Source organism: Kryptolebias marmoratus, linkage group LG21, assembly GCF_001649575.2.
Source record: "Kryptolebias marmoratus isolate JLee-2015 linkage group LG21, ASM164957v2, whole genome shotgun sequence".
Taxonomy (NCBI): Eukaryota; Metazoa; Chordata; class Actinopteri; order Cyprinodontiformes; family Rivulidae; genus Kryptolebias; species Kryptolebias marmoratus.
This window is the reverse complement of record NC_051450.1, coordinates 14099753-14125738: the sequence shown is the minus strand read 5'-3', so window position 1 is coordinate 14125738 and position 25986 is coordinate 14099753. Positions and strand designations below refer to the sequence as shown.

The window sequence follows — 25986 nt, the reverse complement described above, 5'->3', positions numbered from 1 at the left end:
AAATATAACAGTTTAATTGCCACCATATCATCTGAATTCAGGCTGAGTTGTGCCCAACTATGGATATTTACAACCTCATTTAGTGCTGGCATGAGGCAGCCTGGCACTGCACAGCTAGAGGAAGCTGAGATGCTAAAAGCTTGTGCTTAATTAGCTCCTCTGGTCCGAAGCTGGAAGGATTAGGCAGCTTTGGCCAGGGCTGGGGAGACACAGGTAGCCCAAAGGAGACTTTTAAACATTCCCCGTTAGCTGAATGATAATGCTTTAAAAAAAAAAAACAACCACACTACATGTTAATGCAATCAGGACCTCTTACATAAGACATAAAACATAATCTAAAAAGCTTTTAGGTCAAAAAATTGGCTTATGCTTTGGTATATATTCCACTCGTGGCCATTTACTGTAATGATAAACTCCCCCTAGGCCTCACTGATACATTTTAAGAGCATAATTAGCAGCATTAATGAGGAGTGGTAATTAAATACCAAAATATTGTGGCTAAAGGTAAGATTGTTGTGTACTGATTGCATATCTCAAAAAACTAGAGGAAATAATTTGCTCAGAACCTTTACATAAATCATCCTTACTGTCTCCGCGACTGACATGAAACCATCACGTTTCTGTAAAAGCCAGCTCTACACGCATTTTTATCAAATTCCACCAGCTACACACACACAGACATACACACTAATAGCCATACATCTACAAAAGGGCAATATCAATAACATCAGCAGGCTCCTAATTGTCTGCATAAAGATTGATGGGGAAGTGAATCAAATCTACACCGTGAAAAGAAATAAATAAATAAAAAGACTGGAAGAGCTCTGACATTTAGCCCAAAAGAGGGGGGTCTAATAGGCCAGCTGAAGGATGGCTACAACTTGTTATCATTTACTAAACAGGACACTTCACCTCAGACCAGGAACAGTCTGGTTTGACCTTGTGCTCCGTAATTGCCAGCTGTTTTAGCGCAGGTCTGCTCAATGACTGTGTTGGGCCTGACAGCAGTTGCTTTCCGATTGCAGCTGCAGTAGTTCCAGCATGTAGTTTCAATTAAGGATTAAGAGGTTAGAAAACAACAGAGAGGCTGGAAGAGGCCCCAGTGCAGACAGGAGGGGAAATGGCCTCTAACCAGAGACTCATCTTTAAGTGATCAGATTAATAAAGCAGCAATATTTTAAGAAACATTCACTTTTTTACTTCGCTAGAGCATTTATCTACATATTCCTGCTGTAAAACTTAAAGTAAATGTTTATTTTCATGTAATATTAAACAATTTTAAGACCACAACATCAGTGTAGAGGTTCAAAACCAAGATTCTCAGATCTGAAAACCCAAAGCGTACAATTCTTTTATAATTCGGGGAGAGGGGGGAAGGTACATATAATCAAGTTCATCACAGATGTGGCCTCTTATCTGTTGCTACTCTTGAAAAATATCCACCTTGAAATGAATGAAAAGCATTCCCACTGTGGGAGCAAACAGCCTTGAAATTCAAGGCGAGCATAAAAGAGCGTTTGAAGGCGGCAATCGTGTTGAAATCAGAGGAGAGACAGGAAGAAAAGGAAAGCAAAGACGAAGAAAAAGGGAAGGAGACGTGAGGCGAAGAATTACCATGATGGGCCCTTTTAGTTATGTCCTACAGCTTCATCATTTGGTTTTTATTTTATTTTATTTTATTTTTATTTTTGCATGAATTTGGTTCTACTAAAATAGTCTAGGTAAACTAAGAAAAATATCAGGTCAATTTATTTGATCATAAAAAAACCTTGTGAATTTAAAAATTTTAAAATATCAAGAAAAAGTAAAAAATATCAGTATTTATTTAATAATATTAGCTCAACACACACACACACACACACACACACACACACACACATATATATATATATATATATATATATATGGAAAGCATAAATATATACTTTCATGCCTGCTTTAGATTTACAATCACATTGTAAAGCCTTACTGGGGATTTTATTTTATTTTTAAAGCAGATACAATTTCCCTTACTGATTCAACATCACCATAATGCATCCAAACTGATTCTCTGCCTCAGTCAGACACTTCTCTCTATTCAAGTTGGCCCTGTGGTGAATCTGACGGGAGACAGGGGTCCAGATGGATTTCTCTAGTCCAGATTATTCAAATGATGAGAAGGAACGTCAGGATGGCTGCCCATTCATTCACATCACATTTATCCTTTTAGAAGAGGAAAAACAAAAAATCACAACTGCAAACACCTTGAATCCACCGGGTGTGCATTTTTTTTAAAATGAGCCACATTTACAGCAGAATTCATGCCTCTAAATTAGAGTGAGGACCAGCTGTAATAATTCACAAGAAAACTCCAAAGTAGTCCAAATATTATCCAAATAGGACTAAAAAATGGCGGGCGTGGTTCGGCCTATTTTACAGATAAATAAATGCTCTAAAACTCTTGAGAATTATTACAATTTGAAATAAAGAAATAAAGCAGCTGAAATTCATGCAGCATGGCTCATTTCTGCAGAGCCAACTGCGCACAGGAGGTGGGGAAATTCAACAAAAAATAAATTTAGGAGAAATAGTTTCCGCATGCAGAAATAACTTGCAAACTTTTTCTGTTTGTTGTCTTGGTTTAGGAGTTGGAGCACCTAGGGAGATAAACTTTGTCTCCAGATGTGCTCACGCTTGCATCTTTTTTTTCCGATTGTCCATCAGCTTTGGGAGAATTGATGCCCAGAACTTTTGCGCACAGAAAGGATGAAATCTAATGAAATGGTGGGAAAAAAAGAGCAGAACTCCTAAAATATTCTGCAGCTCTCTCACGTTCAACCTCATCCCTTTCATCACCGTCATCTAATTTGACTTTTACGCACCAAACAATACATGAAATAAGATTTACCCGAATCCATGTGGCGGCACAGAGCGAACATTTGCAGTGAACTGTGTGGAGATGATGCCGTGTCTTCTTGTATTCCAGAGAGCGTGGAGCAACCACTGACTGACGCTCGCCCGCAGCTCCAAGAAGCGTTTGCGCGTCCCGGCCGCCCACTCAAGTCCGCTTCACCAAAAAAAAAAAAAAAAAGTTCCCCTGCGAGGGTCCCGTGCGTCCCCCTCCTCAGCGCCAACAAAAGAGCGCGGCTTCAACACGTATGGAGAAAAAAAATTAAAGAAGAAGAAGAAGAAGAAGGGGGAAAAAACAGAAGAGTCGGGGAGAATAAAAAAAGAAGAGAAGAATGTGGGATATGCCCGCCTGATTCTCCGAGCCTCGGAAGAATGTGCAGAAGCCCCACTAGTGAGTCCTTTCAGCTCCGATGTGCCAATGAAAAGAGACAGGGGAGGTGGTGGTTTTTTTTTTTTCTTTCTTCTTTTTCTTTTTTCTTTTTTTTTCTGGCGATCATTTAGTTAAGGCTGAGCCCCTCCTTATATTCAGCAGCTCAGGAGTCCCCGTCCATTGCACATGTCATATCCACTGGTTGCTATAGCGATGCCTCCACATGTTGTCGACGCTGAATGTTGAAGGAGCGATGCCTGGCTAATAGGCTTGCGGGCCGAGGGGGCGATATGAATGGACGCAGGGCTAGTCGCTCATTTGTTGAGCTACTAGGGGTCTCTGTGTTTGGTGTGTGAATTGCTGTTTTCTCAGGCTCTCCTTTTCCCTCTGTTCCTTCTCCCAGGGATTCAGTTTTGTGAGCAGAATAAGGGAGATCGGGCAGTCTATTCTTTAAAAAAAAAAAAAGTAGGCTTTCTCTTTTTTTTTTCTGTATTCAAAGCTGAAGTGAGCTCCAGAATAAGAGGCTGCCACACAGTGCAGTAAACTATATGAATGCTACACTGGAGATTATCTAAGGAAAATGCTCAGCCTGTAATGTAAATCATGTGTAATTGGCTAGGTCTTTTCTCTGCTTACCCCCCCACCCTCCTCAGATGTGCCAAACTAAAGAGAAAAAGGGGGGGAAAAAGAGGAGGGGAGAAAAACTGCAAGTTTAACAAGTTTTCAAGATAAGACTCAGTAAAATGCTATCCTAATTAGCAATCAGGGTGAAAAAAAAAAACCCTGATCCAATGGAGAGCAACAGCTGCACTTAGCAGGGAGAGAGCGAGGAAGGGGGATTATGGGAAGAGAAAAGGGGAGAAAGCAAAAGAAAAGGGGCGGTGAAGAGAGGAGAACGGGGGTCCTGTCAAATGCAGATGACGAGTCACGGGGAGGGGGAGCGGAGTGATGGGGGGCTCTCCAGTTTATTTTTTCCCATTCAGTGAGCACCCCCTCCGCTACCCCTCGCTACCCCAGCTCCTAGCTCCTCCATTGTCCCTCCGTGTGACAGCTGGAGTTGGCAATGCGAAAGGGGAGAACAAAAACGAGCTCGCTGTCCAGCCTGGGGTCCACAGCCCCATCGGACGGCACAAAGCAGATCCAGCGGGGCGGTCAGGTCAGGGTTGGAGAGGGGGGGGTAAAATCTAAAATTAACTCAACGATCTTTATGGCATCCGCATAATTCTGAGAAAAACTAATAAATTTAGTTACATCAAGCCTCTTCCCTCCCCTATTCCATTTGAGTGACACTCGTCATCGTCATGCTGTTTGCACACTTGGATCTTCACACATCAGAAATTATTCTGAATTCAGATTCTGTTTTCTGCCTGCCTGCCAGAGGGCATAGGCACATTGTCAGAGCAGAGGTTTTTTTTTTCCTCTTCTCCTGTATTTTTATTCAGTTTGCACACAGGGACACATTCTTTCTGCTGTACAGAATGGATGCAGAAGTAAGAAGACTTCCATCGTGAAGTAAAAAAACAAAAATTAGCAATCCTTAGAAAATGAAAACTAGCATGAAGTTGACCACGTGATTCTATCTGTCCTGCTCCTTCATGAACTGGAAAACAAGCCTTTGTAGTCTTTTTCATGAGATATCCTTTAAATCATCCAAACTGACTAAAGAAAAATGTCTACCCAGACCTTTTAAAAAAAGTGTTCTCTCAACAAAGTCTAAAATTGGCACCTCTTCTTTTCCAGCCTTGAACTCTTCCTATATGAACACATTTTCACACGTTTCAGCTGCAGTGCGCTGCATGGTACAATTTCACAACTCATGTCCCATCGCACGGGGAGGCCGGCGCTAATGGTTATCACACCAGGGAGGTTTGACGTGCATCGACTGATTCTCACAAAAACCTACATTTAGGAGCACATTCAAGTCACTCCGGTGCGGTCACAGCTGCTGTCATGGCTGCATGTTCCTCCAGTAAGTACTTCCTCGGGGTAACGTGTTCGAGCGTTCGCCGTTAGTCCTGCAAAGGCTTATCTGTTCTCCTCTCAGGTTGCTGCTCTGATGTTTGCCTCCGTGACATGTTTTTGATTTCTAATACGAAAAAAAAAAATAGAAAAAGAGAGCTAAAGCTGTGTTTAAACAGAGGCAGAAAGAGGTGTGCAGCACATCACCGCATTGCTGAGGGGAGGACGGGGGGTGAGGAATGTTAAACAAATGTCAGGATTGAGCTTGCAGTGCAGAGACATCCACTGATGCTTCCGAGTAAGCTCGGAAAATGGATGTGGCAGTCACTTTCTCAGATATTACAAGTTAGAGACTTTGAATTGATGTCTGCTCCTCTGTGTGTGTGTGTGTGTGTGTGTGTGTGTGTGTGTGTGTGATCTGAGTACAATGACATGTTAAACTTGGGTCAAAGTTTGCAAAGCTAATTGAGCAAAAGATGAAAAAACGACCGAGTCACTTTGATCAAACCTTTAAAATAATGTCATGAGATGTCACACTCAGAATATGTGCTGAGAATGACTCTCAGCTAGAGCTGTAGCCATTTTTGTGTTGGCTAATGTCGATTAGCTGTGGCAGCCATCTTGAATTGAACTAACTCCAAAAGTCAATCAGTTTTAGATATACATTCTGTGATTTTGTTCTGCCAGTTTCATAAATATCCGTCCAGTGGCTCATGAGATATTTTGGTAAGAGACAGACGTAAACACACACAGACAGAAACCACAGGCAAAAACATGATCGTCTGCCTTCGCCTTTTGGTGATGGATGGGAAAAACTACTTATCCAATATGCGTCAGAGTGTGTTGACGCCTTTAAATGGTTTTACCCATATTTTATCAAACAGAATAGGAGGAACAGCTGACTTGCGATGGAAACATAAAAATCACACCATAATTAAATTTGTGAGCGACTAATGCTCTTTACAGTCCTTCGCAAGAAGCCGACAACTGCGTTGTGTATCTGCAAACTTAACGAATGTGAGCTACACCAAAAATAGTTGTTCCGCTCAGCTCTTTGAAACGGGGTGCGATAAATTATTCATAAAATTATCTGAGCCAGGCCGTTGCTGCGGCTCAGGATGGGAAGGTGTTGGAGGAAAAACTTTCAATTGTTGAGCAGAGAAAAATGTATGCAAAAACCCCTAAAACTAACAACATTTTGGTGTTGTGTTGTTTAGATCCACCAGCTGTTATTGCTATCGCTTAAGTGATTTTACAAAATGCGTGAGAAAAAGGGAAAGATCCAGCTTCATCTGGGTCATTTCTTTTTTGAATGTTTGATTTTTCCCATTTTTAGATTTGAAAGTGGAACAAAGCTTTCAAAGTTTGGTTTGAATGAACTGTACGCTGCAGCTTGATCTTGTTCAGAAGACATGGCACTTGAAAGATAAAATATACATATAAAAAAAAGTGACACTTTATTCTAAAGCCTGAAGTCTCTTTTGAACATTCTCATGTGAAATCCCGGATTTCCTGATGGATTAAATTCACAGATGCGAAAAACGTCTAATTTCTGGATTTTTCTTGAAACATTAGAATTGTTTCCTCGTGCTCGACGCGTGTTCAGAGACGAACCGTTTAAAGCCCATGTGAGTGTCAGCCGTGTCATTTTGGTATTTTTCCCAGATGAACTTGTTCAAATAGGCCTTGCTCTTGTGTGAATCATAGCCTGGGCTTTGCGTTGCCAAGCACTTCAAAGCAGCAAACATCAAGGTAAAAGCTTTGCCTGTCACCTCAATTATATGTAAAACAGACAGAGGCACGCACACAGGTGCAACAATAAGCACTTCAACATCTTTTTTAAAGGCAGGTGGATTCTTCTGGGTGTCTCTGTGTTTTCTGTCTCCTCATGTGATCCCTGACTGATGCAATGAGATCAGGACTCTGAGGGGTTAGATCAGACTCTTTGCTCTCCTTGTTGTTGAAGATAAATCTTTATGACTTCTTTGCATGTTTGGGCTCATTGTCATACCAATGCATCAACTTGGGAAAATTCAGACAGCAACGTAAACATCTATACGAAGCCTAAAAGTTTCCATTTGAACATTTTATTAAATGAAACTCACATTTATTTTATTTTTGGAATGACAATGCTAACGTTATCACAACATGCAACTTTGTGCTATACATAAAAAAACAAAAATGTGTGTCTAAAAGTTTTTAGCACAATGCGCTTACTTCCAAGGTGCATGGAGCTCCGATGAGACCTTGACTGAAATCACAAGGCATAACATGTTGGTCAGTTAATAAAGTTACTTTCTCTCAGTACTACACGAGTTTTGGAGCTCTTACCTTTTATAAAACATGAGCAGTTTAGCACTTTATTTTAGGTCTTTCGTTTGTAGTGTGTCAGCCAAATTGGTTTCAATGATTTATTTATAGGGATGGGCTTTTTATGCGAAAACATTCTTGATGTTTTTGCTAATTATTCAATTAAAAAATAGATATATTCCAGCCCCTCTTTTCCTGGTCCTATCTAGTCAGCAACTAATCAACAACTTCTGCTAAAAAATGGCCGTGTCCACCTTGTAGGGACCTGCAGCTAACACATTGAATGAAACAGAGACTTCAGGTACAAAGATATGTTACGAGTTTGTGACTTTTCCACAGAACTCCACTTCTCTCGCTGTTTCCTCGCAATTTTGAGTCGCCAACAGTCGCAGTTCAGTGAGATATTATCTACAGTGAAGCATACCGCACATTAAACTCAGAGAGCAGTAAGTACTTTCCCACAGTGGGGAATTAAACCAGGGTCCTTACAGTCCAGACAGGTAGTTAACCTAACATGCTAAGAGGGTAAACATGATTTAATAAATTTTTAAAACCTTTGCTCCTGTGATTTTGCTTTTGAAAAGGTCATTTTTCAGATTTTGAGCCCACCACACTGAGCAGAACTAAACACAATCAATTTCTGGTTGACGCTTCTAAGCTTTGATTGCTTCCTTATTCTCTGTCTCTAGAGAAAGGGCGGCTTTGAGTTTGTTCGTTGTTCATCAGCAGACAAATTAATTCCAGACAAAACAAGGATGTTAAGTGTTTGATAAAGTTTAGCTGAAAAACGTCCTTTTCCCTCATTCTGTTGGGATGTAGGATTAAGTTCCAACTGGTTTCAGGAAATGATTCTTCCTACCTGCAGCTGTGTTGACAATACCATTATGGCTGACACGTTTGCTAAAATGCCAACCAAAATTAATTCAACAAACTCAGCAAATGTCACACATACCTGAAGCAGAAATTAAAATCTGTGCAGTATGATAAAACATTATTTTCTCTGTTCACTAAGACAGAGTAATTTGAACTAAAGATTTGCATTAACCGCAGTGATATGAATATTTCTGTAGACACATTGGGCTTTTGAGAAGGAAATATGTGGGTGAGAAGACATTAGACAGTAAATAAAAATGGGCAACTTTACAGAGTGAGCTAAGTTTGTTAGAAGAGAACCCAATGTTATTAATAATATTAATGCCTAAATCTATTTAATGAAAAGATAAAAGACCACCACAGAGCTCGTCTTGAGTCAAAAACAACAAGGAAACTAAGGTTTTAATAGTTTTTCTGGAACATAATCCATACTACGTTTGGACTATTGTGCCCTCAGCAAGCTTTTATTTTTAGTTTTATCTCGGAGAAAGATAAAACAGCAATTAATTTTTAGAGGCGGGGGAAACACCGAGACAATGCATCAAGTCACACATGAGTGGTGGCAGGCAGGGACATGCGGTCTGCAGTGGAATAACAAAGGTAGTCAAAGGTAGTGCTCATAATTGAAACTCTTCACAAGAGACTTTGTTTGTTGTTAGACTCTGATATTGAGACTGACAGTAAAGGGACAAAGAGAGGTGTTTTGAGGGGGGCACTGAGGGATTTTAGGGGTTCAACAGCATGTCTTCTCACCACATGAGTCCATCTGAAAGCATTTGATACACTGACTTCTATTATATTTGCTAACACTGTGGTGCTGAATTTCATTGAACAAGTTCCCCACAGCTTAAAAGTTTAAAGGTTAGGTTTGTTTTATGTCTTTCTTGAAAACACATTTAAAAATCTAGTAAGAAAATCCAGATGTGCCATCATCTGACAAGTGGAAATATGCTTATTTCAACTCATCACATTCAAAGTTTGGTGTTCTCTTACAGTGTGGAAAATAAATTCTAATCAATAAAAAAATACATCACACTGTAGAGAAAATCAGCTGCAAAAATTAAAATGATAAAGGACTACCAATGAACACAGGAATGACCAAACCAGCCAAATAAAACTTTTTGTTTACTGATTCCAGCCTCACTAATACAATTTCTGCCCAAAAACATCCCTATGGAAATGCTTTGGACATTAATAGATAATTATTTCTCTTGTTTAAATTAAATGAAAACAGTAAATATTTCAGATCACATTGGACCGAGTTTATTGGACAGTCAGTGCCACGTGTCTCCAGCTGTAGCTCGGTTCTGGAGGACGGGCGACATATTGAGGCCACCTGCCTGAGCACACGCCCTGATGATCAGCTACAACTTGTGTAAGTGAAAATATAGATGTAGAACCACAGGAGGCAGCGCGTCATGGACCAAGGGTCGTATCCCTGTAAATGCACGCAGCCGCAGCCTCATAAATCCTCATCAGCGTCTTCATTAAACATTTTCCCCTGCTGTCACCATGACAACGCTGGGTCTGTGTGCGCCCTCGAGGAGAGGCGTGTGTGCTTGTGTCACCCTGGGGGTTACTTTGAGAGACGGGGAGGGGTGTAAACTTGGCAGCGCCGTCAGACTCCAGCCGCTCGCCTGCAGTTCAGACTCTGGCTGTGTCTGGACTGCAGGCAGGCGCTCTGATTTCTGTCTTTAATTACTGCTAATCGGAGGAGCCGGAGTCCATGCTAATGAAGCCCCACCAATCAGCTGGGAGTAGTCGGGGGCTGACGCTGCTTGGACAATGCTGCAGCCTCAAAGCATGTCTCAATGTCTGTCTGTCTGTCTCACAGCTTTGTACAAGGCGTCTGCCCTCCAGCCAAACCTCGTACAGCGGCTTGTAGAGAGAAACCTCTGTGAATCTCTAATGAAGCTGCTGCAACGGCTGAAGGATGGAATGGTATCTCCCACTGCTTCACGGCCTCTCACAACAATGCAAAGAGTGGCAGATTAGAAATTCTCAAAGCCGAATTAATTATGATTTATGTCATAATTCTGAAGACTCTGTAATGTAATATTACATCAGCGGCTCATTATTGTAAATGCATATAATCAATCTCGCCTATTTTGCACCCACAAACATAATTACACTGTGTGGCTTTCAGAGAAACTGACTTTTTTTTTTTTTTTTTTACATATGTAATGAATAGTGACAGACGTGTGATTGCATGTTTTCAAGGGCTTCGGCTTACTGAGATCCATTCACATTTTGTTGTTCCCAACACTCAAATGCAACCGTGCTTATGATGACAAAGCTGCAAAAAAACAACAACAAATGACACAGAAGTACTTGAACTTTTCCAGAAGTAAGACAAATTTTAGTTTTCTCATTTACTTTTATGTTCCAAATAAAATGTAAGAAAACGGTGTGAGACAAATCAAATACAATTTGTCCCACAGCTGCATAGGCTTGCTGTATGTAACCATGCCGTAGTTTTAGTGTTTGTGTGTTGCAGCTACTGTTCAAATCCTTATAATTCTTTACTCTGTTTAAGAACGATCCACCTTTACCACGCCGGCTGTTAGCTACATCTGTGCATTTGCAGCACCTGACGCGACAGGGCTGTAAGTGAATGTAAATGAGCCTGTTGGCAGCCATCTATACATGAACATGTCTCAGATATGTAGAGCAAAACTTCCATCAGAGCAGGACACAGAAAGCTAAAACGTCTGATCTTCCCTACAGTTATTTATATTCAAACGCTGAAGCAGACTTGATTGCATCTTATCTTTAGGCTGAAAAAAAAACAACACAAAACAAATGTCTTCAGTTTGTGGAAAAAGGCCTCGTGGGACTAAGATATGAAATGTAGTTAAAGCGATAGTTCAGATCTTTTGAAGTCAGGTTCTGTGGAAAGGTTATGAAAAATTAATATCTTACCTGCTGTAGCTCTTTGAAGGGCCTCAGTTTGGAGGAAAATAGTTTTATTCTGAGCTAAGATCAATGTGAGCTTAGCCAAGCCTAAAGTGGATTGTTATTGTCTTAAAACAACTTCAATCTTAAACATTTTAAAGCAATTATTACAAACAGAATTTTATAATACTTCACAGTGCTATCAGTTTGATTTTAGCAGAAATATAACAATGTTGTTGCTGTAAGTGCCACAGCTCTTGCTACTTGTCTTTGTGCTTGCAAATCACTGTAGAATTCTACGTAAATAACCATGTAATACAAAACTGACACGGGTGTAAAGGTTTATATATCAGCCTTTGCATCAACCTTTAAAAAAATTTCTGAACCTTGAGTTGTTTTTAAGATGGTATGATCTGTTTTGGTCTTGGTCCCACCCGAGCTAGCCATTAGGTTGTCAATCTGATAGAAATAATTGCTATTTCTCCAAACCGAGATTGTTCAAACAGCTATCTACCTCAGGGAGGATATTTATTGTTCATATCTATTCCCAATAACCCCACTTCAAAATGTTTGAACTCTAAGTTTAGTTATATTAATAAGGAAAAAAATAAATGAGAAATGTTAAAAGCAGGAACAAAGATGTTTTAAACACATTTACATCAATTACTATTCATTATTTATCAATTTAATATCCAATGTCATGTTTAAATATTGCCAAACCATTAAAACATACCATCTTTCAGCAGTGACGCTCATAAATAGATGTAAAACTACCTACTGTAGCATACTGGGCCATTATTTCAAGCTTTATCCACACAAGACAAGATTTTCACACACTCTTTTTAGTCAAGGTCATCATATTAAAGATCATAACAGCTCATCAAGCAATTTAGTTGACCTTGCCATGCAGAAAGTAACTAGCAGTTAAAGCAGGATTCGCAATTACAGTCAATTAAAGTCAATAAAAGATGATATGACAGTTGATTACGTTTAATTTACTCAGAGCAAAGTGGTTTCTGTATTGTGCGCTCACTGAGTAATAATTATTGTGCTGCTTCACAGCTACTGCACATTAAAATTGTGGTGTTTGCTATAAAAAAACAACAAAAAAACCCTGGTTCAGACTACTTTATATGTCGAGATGAACATTAGAGGCTACTCTGTCACATCTTTCAACATCATAACTGTCACAGTAAATGTGTAGGATCATTTTTAATCCCTTTTAAAGGACTTTGTCGCAACCATACAACACTGTTCATCCCTCACTTTAGCTGGACAATTAATAAAAAACTAAGCAATCTGGATTAACTGCTCTAATTTTGTTGTGATGTTAAAGAGATTACCATGGGCTGCTGGTTAGCCTGCAGCGGGGGCTTTTCCTGCTGCTGTCAGGGTTAAGGTGCCAGATGCACTAGGCAAATAGCTGCATGATAAATGGCAGAAGGTGAGAGCTCCATGGCTGTGACCAGGAGGCCCCCCCTGCCCCTGCATCCCGCTGCCAGTCCCTTGGCATACAGCTTCTTGGGCCAAATGGCAGCAGCATCCCCCTTCAACACTGACATTTAAAACCTCTGCCATGCTATCCAGCTGTGGACCTTGCAGGCCCCCCCATGCCCCCTCCCAGCCAGCCCTCCACCCTCCTGCTGCCAGACAGCAGCCAACAAATATGCACAAACAGTTGTTTGTTCCAACAAGTATGACAATGTTTGCGATTAAAGTGCAACACATGTCTGTGACAGATTAAAAAGTGCTTTCGTTTGAGCACAACAAGTGTGCGGCAGGAGTGAGACACTTATTTGATCTATGAAGAGACGAAGCAACATGTTAAAGATAAATGCCTTAATGACCATCTGTGCCGTCCAGACGAATGTAAGCTATTCTGGGACGGTATCTAAGTGTTAAAGCACATACTGTGCAAGGCTTGTTTTATTGACCAACAACCATAAAGGACTCACTTCTCCAAGTCAAACATAAACGACTCACCTGAACTAGAAGCAAAGCTTTTGATCATCAGGTTTTGTCATATAGGAGCAAGAAGGAAAAGAAAGGAGAAGCTTTCAAGTATTTCCACTATCAAGCATGGTGGTGGGACTGTAGTAATTTGGGCAAATTACTCAAAGTAAGTAGCATTGTAGTAAATGAGAGCTAACAGAAACATTTGTCCTTGGAGCAACATTGCACCTTCTAACAAGTTAGTTCAATCTATGTTAATTGGAAAAGAAATGATTTAGAAAAATGAATACCAACATTTTGCAGTGACCTAAGCTCAAGTCCAGACATGAGCCCAGTCAAGAGTCTGTGGAGGAAACTAAAAGTCTTCCAACCTCAAAGATTTCATTGTACAGAGTCTGAGCTAAGATACAAACAAAGTTTGTCATTACTTATAATAACCACCTCATTCTTGTAATCACAAAGAAAGGCTTTGTCCCTGATTATGGAAAATGAGTATAAATAAGTTTAGACACTGCATCCAGAAACTGAGAATATATAACAAAGAACTGATGGCATTCTAGCACAATGTTGTTCTATTTTAGCCAAATGAAACAACTTGGCCAAATAACAGTTTCAGAAAATTTGGACCAGGAATGAATAATTCTGGGCTTAACTGTGAGCTAAATAAGGGTAATGATTTGAGTAACTTTTAGAGCTAAATTGCTCTACTTCTACAGTTTCTGAATTTATATTATTATATTTGGGGAAATTTGGGGGTAAAAAAAATAATTGAAATATAAAACTTGTAGATAAAGGGTTTAAAAAAATCACTTGATTTTCTGGACAAAACATTCAGGCATTTGAACTGTTCTCAGCTGGATGAATTGATAATGAAAATGAACAAATAAGTGAAATAAAACAAATACACATGATCACATGGTCTTTGAGTTTGTGAGGCAACAGTGACATCAATAAATACATTAGATTTAGAAAATTGTAACACCTTTTATCACTGTTTTTGCTTTAATTTTCTCAAATTCCATAATAACTCCAAAAGCAATTATTTTTTAGCTTTATACCACAGAAAGACACTCTAAAAAGCTCTTTAATATGCAAAATATGGCAGAGTTGTCTTTCAACAATCTGAGTGGAAATACCACCGTTGGCTCCACATAGTGGCCTCTTTAACGAAGGTAGAAGAATAAAAAAGAAACAAAAGAAAGGAGAGTAAACACTTTACATTCTGATACTCATTAAAAACAGACAAGACCTTCTTTTCTCGAAGGAGAGTACACGTCATGGTATATAGAGGCAAATACCAAGCTGCATGGCATGGTATCAAAGGCATTTCTGCAGCCCAAAGGTCAGGTGATGCTAAAAGGTTGCAGAGAAATGGAGCTGCTGGATGGGCTTTCATCAGTGGGAGGCAGCTGGAGTCTCCAAAGAGGTAGCAGCACAGTGGGGCTGCTCCACTGTGACATTTCACATCCAGATCTGCCACAGTAATGGCATTTTAGCCACTTTTAAAGCAGCCAGACTGCCCTTCCTACATTGTTGAAATTTTTATATACGGCAATTTTTTTTATTGTTTGGGTTTATTACAGTGTCTGAAGAAAACTGGGTAGGCTGTCAGTGTGGGAAAGGCAATTGATGGCCAATCTGTGATTGATTGGCTGATAGAAATGCGTAAAGTCTACATTTATACACAGCATACAAAACAAGAAATGGAAGAGCATTTACCTCACAATGTTCTTATTATTTCCTCTGGGGACATCCATGCTTAAATAAGAACAAACAATCTTAAAATTTACATAAAATATACTTGTGATTCTTACTTTAAAACATGGGAAAACACACACAACTTGTCACAATTTTTTATTTATCGCCTTCAGTCTTCATGTCTCTGCTCAGGAAGGAAATGGTCAGTGTAGTTTTCGCTTTGAAGTCGATGCTGAAATGATTTGTTCTATTTGCTTGGGGGAATTGCAGTGGCTGCTGGTTGCACAAGATGCAAGCTTTGTTAGATCAAAGGAAAGCAACATACACTAATGTTGCCTGTTCTGAAAGAAAATGGAATAAATATTCATGCAAAAAACAACAAAAAAAAGAGGCTTCCATCAAAACAAAATGCAAATTTAATGTGCTCATCGCTGCACCATGAGGATATCATATCCCACTGAGTGAACTGAGGGTGATTTTACAAATGTAGATGTTCAAGTTTTGATTGTAAATGTGAAAATGAAAGTGACGGAGTTCAGGCTAAATTATATCCAATTTTTATAACAAAGCAGGGACAACAAAATATAAAAGCTAACAGGCTGAACATCCTTGTTCGAGTTTAGGTTTTATGAAATCCACTAATGTAAGTTCAGGTTCAGACGGGCATTTTAGAGCTGCCAATACACAGGAAGCCTGTTTGATAACTGTATAGATCAGGCATGCTAACTACTAACTACCAGTAATTACATACAGGAATGAAAGGCCTCGCATTCCTTGAAGAAATGCACGGTTTTATGTTGAGACATTACTTTGTTGTAGTGTTTTGGTCAGACCTTGTAAATGATAATATGCACAAACTCATGTGGTATTATGCGATTTTGCAAATGTGTTTGTGATCAAAGTATGTGCTGTGAGTGACTCTCAGCTACTACCACAACAAAACTTAGCCCAATATTTGTAAAACTGGCTGAGTTTTAGCCCTTTTTTGTGTTTTCTGTGAGTTTTTTGAGTTCAAAGGTTAATCAGTTGTAGATACACATCCACTGACTACTTTCTGAGTCTCATTAAAATCCATCGACTGGTTCATGAGGTATTTTGCTAACAGACACACATGGACAAAACCATTATCATCGGTTCACCGGTGCTGATAACAAGCAATCTAAATAGGTAATACATGTAAATATTATTTAGAGCAAGTATTAGAGACAAACATTACAGTCACAAAAATAATACCATAAGATTGTATGTTTAGACCTGAAAACTTGATAAACAACACATATGCACAGCGTGGAGACTCACCGTCTGCCATATATGATTTAAATTTAGTGGTTGAATAATCAGCTGGGGAGCAGCTCTGGGAATTCTGTGCTTAATGAAAGCCTCTCCACATAAGCAGTTGGAGTTATTCCACACATAAGACTGCTGTCAAAATGTCAATGAATCTCAATTTAACCACCATCTTAATCACCTGGGACACATCTCATTCAGGCTGAATGTGTAAATGTGTGTTTCATTTGGAAATATTGTGAGAAAAACACAAAACAGTTAAATATCAGTTTGTCTGGGTTTTTTATTTGTGTGTATAATATTGAATTTGGAATCTTGTGGAAAGCTTTTGCACATCAGCGTACATTTTTTACATGATCTTCTTTCACAGAGTAAGAGTGAAATAACTAAACCGATAGTTCAGATTTTTTTTGAAGCGGGATTCAGTGGAAAGGTTACAAACAATAAATAGTTTACATGCCATAAATAGCTTTTTAAATGGCCTCAGTTTGGAAAAAATGAGTTTATATTTTATCAGACTTTACAAGCTAACTGCTAGTGTGAGAATGGCCAAAACAAAAATGGATTGCTGCCACCCTAAAACAACTTCAATCTCAAAACAATTATAGCCCTTTATGCGAACATTATTTGATAAACTTTCACATCAATCACCATCAGTTTTGCATTGCATAGTTATTTACATAAAATAGCATTTCCTGTGCAGCCTGGAGCACCTTGGGTGAGAATATCATAATGTTTCTGCCATTTTAACCATGTTAGGCTGAAATGATGGCAATGTAAAGGTTTATAAAATAGCATTTGTACAAACAACTATGCAAATTTTGAGACTGGAGTTGTTTTAAAATAGCAGCTCTCTTCTTCGGTACTGGTCCTACTCAGATCTTTAGCTCATCAATCTGACCAGAATTAAACTCTATTTCTCCAAACTGAGGTCAGTCTAACAGTTAAGACATTAAATGTCCACAAACTTTTGACAGAATCCCACTCAAAACTGTTTTGTTTGCGGGATGCTGTGAGCGTGGGTGAATTTGTATGACCCTAAACACCCACATGAAGTATGTCATTATATCAAATATATGCAGTACAAATGCACACTGGCAATGCATGTTGTCTTATATGAATATAAACATTGAATATATGATGTATATTTGGTCAAACAATATCTATAAAATTGAAATCATGACCTAATGCTGATCTGCTTATTTTATTGTATATTTTAAGTGGTTGTGAAATTTTGCACACAAGGACAGTGCACAACGGTGTAGTTTTACAAACTCATTATTATCAGAACATTAGTGGAATTTAAACATATGCAGCGCTAATAAAACTGTTTCTTTTTTCATCAATTTTTTTAACTGTGCATTTGAATACCCATGTCCTCCGACATCCATCAAGACAGGCTGCAGCACCATCAGCACCCCTACTTTCCACATCAAAGTATCAGAACCGTCCCTTTAAGACTCTAATTGTCTGGTAAATATTGCATCTAAGAAAATATTTGGTAGATTAAATACCACCGCACAAGCATCAAGTCAGATTTAAAGGTCATTCGCTCACATTTTCAAAACACCAGACGTAGTTTCTGATCTCGCACACAATATGAGCACTGAGGGATATTTTAAATCCTTTCAAAAACATCTGCCTTTATTGACAGACTTGACCCTCCCCAACGACAAACCATGTTTCTAAGCCTTGGTTTTATTCCCCTGCTTCTCTGGCTGTCAGCATCCTTTGCCTCGGTGGTGTTTTCATCTCTGATTCAGAAAGAAGACTCAACGAGGCAGGGAGGGTGGCAGCATCGAGGGACGGACACGCACAGAGCTGTTTAGGAGCAATTATGTCAGCGAGGAGCCGATGTGTCTTATCATCTGCCAGGTTTTATTTTCCACACTCAGAGTCACGAAAGTCCGATAACATGTTTCTTACATACAATTTCAGTTCATTGTAAACATATATATATATATGTATGCAGCACAGCCCGTTAGTGCTGAACCACATCAACCATGACTTCCTTTCCACTTTACTTCTTCTACGTGATTCAGTTCTTCACACATTTACAGATTCATAAACTGCTGTGAGGAAACCTCTGTGTGTCTGCAGCACTCACCTGGGAAACAGCTGTAAATAACATCCACTACTCTGAAAACACATTGTTTATTTTATACGCGTAAGAAAAGTATTATTTTTAGCCATTTTTTGTGTCCTCAGTACCCCAACTTCCATACAATCTATAGTAGAGTAGATATTGCTCAGCCTATTGACTAATGTCCTCCCCTGCCCACTTTGACATTTGCTTATCCTGGCGTGCATCTGCTCGTATCGACGTCTGCTCTATCTGGACATCTTCCTAAGCTGTTTTGTCATTTGTCACCTCTTAAATAAAAGCCAAGAAAGGAAGGGGCGGGGAGTTGTCAGTGATAAGACTTAATGATGCAAACCACTGTGGCGGCTTTATTCAAAGGAGGGGAAAAAATTACAGAGGAAAATAACTCATAGTACAGCTTAATTTCCTGCTCTGTACCTGTAATGGATTCACGGAGCAATTTCATCCAGCATATTTCACTAATAGGCGGACTAAAGAAGACCCTCTCTGCCACCCCTCGCATGCATTCACTCATAACTGCGGTCAATTTAGAGAAAAATTATTGAAAGCGGGCTTTTTTGGTTTAACACCTTTTAAACTAATGTATTTGAAGAGCGTACTCCACATATTCTCCTGTCAAATGCTGCCATTTTCCCCAACTTAGCCTTAATTCTCAGATTCTTGGGTGCAAACAGGTGAGCTCGACAGGGCCACATTGAAGCTGCTTTTCATAGAACACCCTCTAAGTGAGTTTTAAGGATTTGCACTTTGCAAACTCACTATTCGTAGTACATTAAACTCAGAGCTCCCTTAACAAGTACTTCCATAGTCACAGCCTGGCTCAGATTTTCTCCCCATGAGGTGGAAGACAATTTTTTTTTCTTTTCCTCCTTCCTTCTTTCTATTCATCCCTCCCTTACCCATGTCTCCTGCAGAGAGGCTATTATTGCAGCTAATTATCTACAAATAGGCCCAATATGACAAACACACAGGCCTGTACCGGTGCTGGTTAAAACGCAGGAATCATTCTGAGTAGGAATAAAAGAATGAAAGGGGAGGCGAAGACGGGGCAGACAAAGAACAGGACTAAANTATGAATCAGAGGTAATTAGAAGGAACATGATGAAGACAGAATGTGGAATGAGATGAGCGAAACTAAAAAAGATATAAGTGGGAGGTAGATGAGTGAAAAAAAGTAGCGACACCAGAAAGAAGACAGCATAACACAGGAAAATGATCTTGTCTGTGCAATGTGTGATGGCTGTTACCATTGGCAACTGTCCTGCAGTGTGCAGACCACATCCACTTAGCTCCCAGCATGCCTTGGGATCTGGACAGCTCAGGGGTCTAAGGCTGCCTGTCTAATTTCCATAAAGAAACTCATTTACTAGGCAAGCATGAGGGCTATGGCACATCAATGGGGGGGCTTAATTAGATCCTTACCTTTGATACATATGAATATTTATTATTGATGAATAAATACACATTTACTCTTCTTTCATCTGGATCATCTGGAGAGTCTTATATGTTTTCCAATGAATATATAACCAGAGCTCTCAACAAGTGCAGCACTTAAGATAATCCGGTTATTGTTGCTCAGGGGGAATGCTTTAAGTTTCACAAAGTGCATCTGGTTTTATCTTTTTCTTTTTTTTAACACCAAACCTAAAATAAATTAATCAGGCTAGCAGTTGTCACAGCGGTACACTTAAAAAGATACACATTTGGATTTTACTGCAGTAAAAGATTTGTGTTTGGCTGCACAGATGAAGCTGCAGGTGTGATGCAAATGCCAAAACGAGTTGAAGACACATTATTCCTATTTCATGAGCGCAGACACAAAGAATACACACAATCACTCTTCCTGCATTTTAGTGAGTTTTACTTACATCACTCACTCCAGCCTCCACTATCTTCAGGCCCGTCTCTGTCTCCAGCTGCTGCTTCTGTTCAACTGCATGGGGAGACAAAAGCAGAGGAGGTTTGAGGTGGCAATGAGCAGTGAATGACAAAGTAGCAGATTTTTCAGTTCTCGAGGCAGAGCAAGTGGCCACAGAAACTGAGAATGATGCAATAGATGTATCAGCCTGAGTCAGATGTCAGACTGGTCATAGAAAATGCCCACAGCCCCCACACAAACACATCAAATTTTCACCAAGAGCACATAAAATCTTCAGGTGTCCTGCAGCTATACCAGCAGCTCTGTGAGAGCTTTCAAGTTCATTCCTCTCCTGTTCCAGCAGGCAAACAATGACACCTTTAACACGCTGGCACTAAAGTCAGAGTTGATGCAAAACGTAGGAGGAGTCCTGCTAGATGAAAAAGTATCAAAAATCTAACTTTAACCCCAAGCTCAATCCCTAACACTCAACTTCACAGCAGGCTAAATAATAATAATAAAAAAAAAACATTTAAAGTCTGTTTGGCAAGGAGTATTTGCTGATACAATGTGGCAGCTGAGGCTAAGGACTGGGAATAAAACACCTACAACAAAATGAGTTGTTAGATATTAACCTTTTTAGTGTCAGTAATATGGGGATTTCTCTTCAAACAAAACATTAAAACCAGGAAGGCATTACATTTGGTATTAAAGTAACCAAAATATTCAACCTTCAGTGTTTAACAGACAAATTACACGTGAAATGTCCTGTGGACAAGTAACCATGATAACCTACCAACTTAAAAAATGTTTTTCCTCCAATTTTGACCAGTTCCAGGGGTACTAAACTGAGTTCCTCCAGCAGGCAGAACATGTTCTTATCAATCACCATAATTCTAACATGTTGACAGGTTATGTGGCACTTTTAGCTTCCCAGTTGTCTCAAACACTCACATGCATTGTATTTTATGGTACTGACAAACAACCTGTAGGTTTTCCAGACTAAGTGACACAACTGTGATTTTTGTAATTGTGCCTCAAAGTAATCAGAGAAAAGGCTGCTTTGTTTCAACATTGTAAATGAAACTATGACAGAAAGCAGAGGCTGTGATCAGACAGCTTTAGGTGAAAGTATTGTTAAATATCTTAGCCATTTTACAATTTAAATCCTAGCATTTCTATTATTAGTTATTTTCTTGGAAAAGATTCATTTCAGAAAGATGCAGCTACAACAAACACATGACCCTTTAATAGTGAAGTATTACATGCAAATTTAAACAAGTATAACACTGAACTTGTTAGATTAGCATGCATGCACATCCTAGCCATGGTTATTTACATAAGATTTTATGGTGTTTTTGCAAGTGCAAATAGCAGCAGCAGGTAGCTGTTGTACTTTTGGAGCAGGCTGGGGCGCTTCCAGCAAGAATTTCAAAAATATTTCTGCTGGAATAACTGTGTAATGCAAAACTGACTCTGGTGTAAAAGTTTGTAAAATTGTATTCAAATGAATGGCTGAGACATTTCTGAGATTGGAGCTGTTTTAGGATGGCAGAAAACCACTCTGGTCCTGGCCCTGCTCCGACTAGCTCATCAGTCCGTTGAATTAAAAATTTATTTCTCAAAACTGAAGCTAACCAAAGAGCAACAAATCAGATGATCACTGTTCATAACTTTTCCACAGAACCCTACGTCACAAGCTCTGAACTATAACTTTGAGATTAAAATTTAAATAACTTAGGGTTATATAAAGATCATGGTTAAGATTAGTTTGGTATGACTGTGTCCATGGTTGTCATTTTGACTTTTCCAATTAACTTATTTTTCTGGCAAAATTGTCAAGTATTCTGCCTATATCTAAAATCTTGTATAAATAATGATTAAAACAAAGACCTACTAACAGTGGTAAGTGAAAAATCAGGCAATGGCCAAAAGCTATACAATTAATAGTTGATAAGAAGATTTCCTGAGCCTATTAGTGACACAGGAGAGGAAGTAAATCATGTGAAGTGAACTATCAATCTGTAGGATTCGAGCTACTAAAACAATAGGAAAGGTGGAGGAATGGACACTCATTGGATAAAATAAATGTGCCAAATAAAATGCGACTGTCATTATGTACGAGTATCCAGACTTGCTGAAGATTACCAGAAAGCAGACAAAGTGCACAGCACACAAAAAGTTGAGCTCCTGCCTTTGTTCTTGCAGTAATTAATACGCCACCCAAGTTTGATCCTCAGATCTTGTGATCTAATCAAATATGGCATGCTATTTCTAATGCTTTGTTCACAGAGGATATTCTCATGCAAATCAAACCAAAGTGAGGCGACATTAAATATCCATCACTCAAGATCACACAGCTCTGCCGACTTTTTCCTCCTCCCAGTGCTCAACATCCTCCTCCTTACTTTGATGGAGACATTTATTTTAGAAAACAAAATCAAAGGGGCCTTAATAAAATATAGGAGGGAAGGAGGAAAAAAATGCAGCATCGTTTAAATGAGTTTGTTAGCATGTGAATGCGACTGGTAGTGTGGAAAAAGGAAAAACGGAGGAAGAGAGCAGATCCTTTAATTCCCATCTCCCTAGATGAAGGCTATGCAAATGACCCTGAAGAGCTGAACCCCACCTCACACTCCAAATTCAGCAATGGGCCTGTTTAATTAGTATTTTAATCTATCCCAATGATTGCACTCGGGCCACAATGTATGCAGGGTTCTATCTAATTAAGGTAGCTACTTTTAGGATAATCATCCATCTCCCCTGCTCTTCCTCTGTAGCCTTTTCTCTTTTTGCGTATTAAGGATCCTGCAAACATTGATCATCCTATCACCTCATCAACATGGCAGCCGAGGGGATGTCTTCTATTTCAGGCAACAGCCAGGGGTTTCTGAGGGATGGCAAAAAGAAGCTTAAAGAAAACTGACAGAGAGCCAGGAAGGTCAAATATACATTTAAAGTACAGAAAGACTAAGAAAAAAAAAAGGTGGCCAACAAAGAAGAAAGTCTCTCGCCATTTCCAGAGCTTGTTGTATTTAGTCACAGACATATTGGCTCTCCATAGATAGCTTTAGTACCTGTTTGGGGGGTGGTAATGAGCGAGGTAATTGGGCCCAGCTGGGTGGTGGAGGAAGGCCAAGCTGCTTAAAGGTCACACAACGTTTTGGCCCTAATGAGGACCCCTCTGGGGTCGCAACACATCGAGAGTCAAACTACGAAAGATTAAGCCAGGAATCAACAGGCAAACGTGTCGCAGCAGCAGCTCAGGTCTGACTGACAGGCTGAAACTAAAGAAGCCTGAAGGTCAGCTGTGAATCAAAGCTTAAAACCCTCCAATCAACCTGAAGGGGAGGACTGTCCCACAACAGCCACTTTAAATGTAAATACAATGTACTTGCCAAGCTCATTAGCCGGCGACTCGATAGATCCGACAGCAGTTACAATCCAGCCAGTGGATTGCTTGTCTTCTCATTGGCTGAACAGATAACAGCCTCGGGCATCTCTTTTTGGTCACCTCTTCTATTAACCTCCCACTGGAGCTTGCTCTCTTTCTCCTCTTCTTCTCGTCGGCGTACACACAGATTTTGTAGGTTTCAAATTAGCGACCAAATACTCCTGACAGGCTGTGGAAAAGAGATGTCAGGACCCATTTCCAAGAGACTCCTCCAGCCATTATAATAGGCATTGTCTGAGTCTATTTAGTTTGATTTCTAATGTGGAAATATGATTCCTGCTGCTCATTTGATCTGTTTGGTTTCCAAATCAGATTGAGCCAAATCATCAATTGTGCAGCACAAAAATAAAATGCCTGAAATGATTTTAACTCAGTGTTTCACTTGCCCATGCTTTTGATTGAAATAAATTGTAAAAGCAAGTGGTTCTAAATGGAATAATCAATGTTTTAAAATAAATCAGATAGTAGGAAACAACTTTTAGATTTAAGCTGCAGTTTAGTGTTTGCATTGTTTTGTCCACAGCCAATCCTGCAAATGCAACTGCATTAAGTGGTTTTTATGTGACAGAATCCACCCCCCCCCCCCATGCTCTGCATTCAGCCATCCTGTTTGTGCACAGGAGATTCACGAGGAGAGACATAACAATCATTTGTTTCTATTTTAACTTTGTATGGGTTATAAAAAAATTGTGTCCACAAAGCAAAACATTTCTGCTTTTTCCCCAGTTGATGTTTGTAAACTTTTGCATGAGAATAAAAGAAGTGGGGAGAAGATGAAATAGTGATATTTCTCAGCAAGAAAACCAACTTTACGGGTTCCCCTGCTGTTGTGTGGAAAACCACTTACACCATGTGCAACAGGAAATCAGATCACAGTTGAATTTGTTATTCACACAAATTTGTTTGGCTATTCTGTAAGCTAAGACCCTAGCTGTCTTGTGGTTAATACTTTTTTTTATTTCCCTGGCCTTGTAGTAGAGATCAAGACAAATATCTGCTTGATTTTATATAATATGCTTGGATTTTGCTTGTGTCAACCTTTGTTTACTTTTAATTTTTTAAATCTTCTTGTTTTAGTTTCTTTTTTGTAGTGATAGTTCAGATCTTTTACAGTGATTAAGGACAATTAATAGCTTACCTGTTGTAAATAGCACTTTGAACAACCTTTATTTGAAGTCACAAAAGGAGCACTGTTTTGCATGCACATCAACTTATTATTTTTCACAGAAACCTTAACATTGATCAGTTTCACATTACACAGTTAATTACATAGAATTTTATGGCTATTTGCAAGTGCAAATAATGGTAGCGGCAGCTAGCTGTAGCACTTTCATGCAGTCTGGGGAACTTCCTGCAGGAATATCATAACATTTCTGCTGGAAAACCCATGTAAAACAAAACTGATGGCAGTGTAAAGGTTTATAAAATAGTGTGCAAATCAACCTTTATAAACTTTTTGAGATTGGAGTTATATCAGGATGGTGGTAGTCCACTTTCATTTGAGTCCTGTTCGGACTAGCCATTAGCTCTTTAATCCAGTCAAAATTAAACTCTGTTTTTTCCAAACTGAGACCAAAACGTCATCTACACAGGTAAGAAATGTAATGCATATACAACAGAACTCTACTTCAAAAGATCCAAACTTACTCTTTATGATTTTTCTCCCGTTAGTAAAGCTTTTAAAGCATAAAAAATCAAGTTGAGGTAACTTCAGCAACCACAGGTACAGCACTTATAGATTCTAACTTCTTATTAATTATTTCAACAAGACTGATTCACATGCAAAAATTGTTTATATAACATTTTAACATCACTGTCTGAATTATTTATAACTTATTTAAAATCATACATTTTGCCATAGAAGATTAATAGTAAATTTTGATTTAAACCCTGATCATCGTAGTTGTTGACTTGTTAAATAAGAGAAAAAGGTCATTTCAATCAACAACTTGAGTGGCGATTGAGCACTTTTTTGACACTAATGACGAAGAATATGGATAACACAACCAAGTAGACATTTAAGCTGGATTTTTTTTTTATTTTGACCTTTAAACATCTCAGTAACATAAGCACTCAACGAAAAAAAGGTGCGATGTAATTTGAATAAAATGCTGCTTTCCCTGCCATATGCTGAAAACTGAAGCTATTGTGCACTTGTCATCATAGATTCTAATGGCAATTCACCAGTGATTATCATGAAGTCATCAGAGCTTAAAGTCATGAATATATATATTCATTTTTCTGATATGTGACAGGGTTGTTATTGTTAGAGGCAATATAAATTCAGTGTTAGGAGACAAATCACCCTCTGCAGGCTGTAAGTATTTTGTATTTCA

General features: G+C 39.0%; 1 protein-coding gene across 1 annotated transcript in view; it reads right to left on the bottom strand.

The window, feature by feature from the left end:
- The window catches only part of ptprn2 (protein tyrosine phosphatase receptor type N2), a 121401-nt gene that overhangs the window by 25594 nt on the left and 69821 nt on the right, over positions 1–25986 (bottom strand). Inside the window, exon 11 of the mRNA XM_017406697.3 lies at positions 20207–20271. Coding sequence (XP_017262186.1) covers positions 20207–20271 — 65 coding nt within the window. The remainder of the gene's footprint in view (positions 1–20206; positions 20272–25986) is intronic.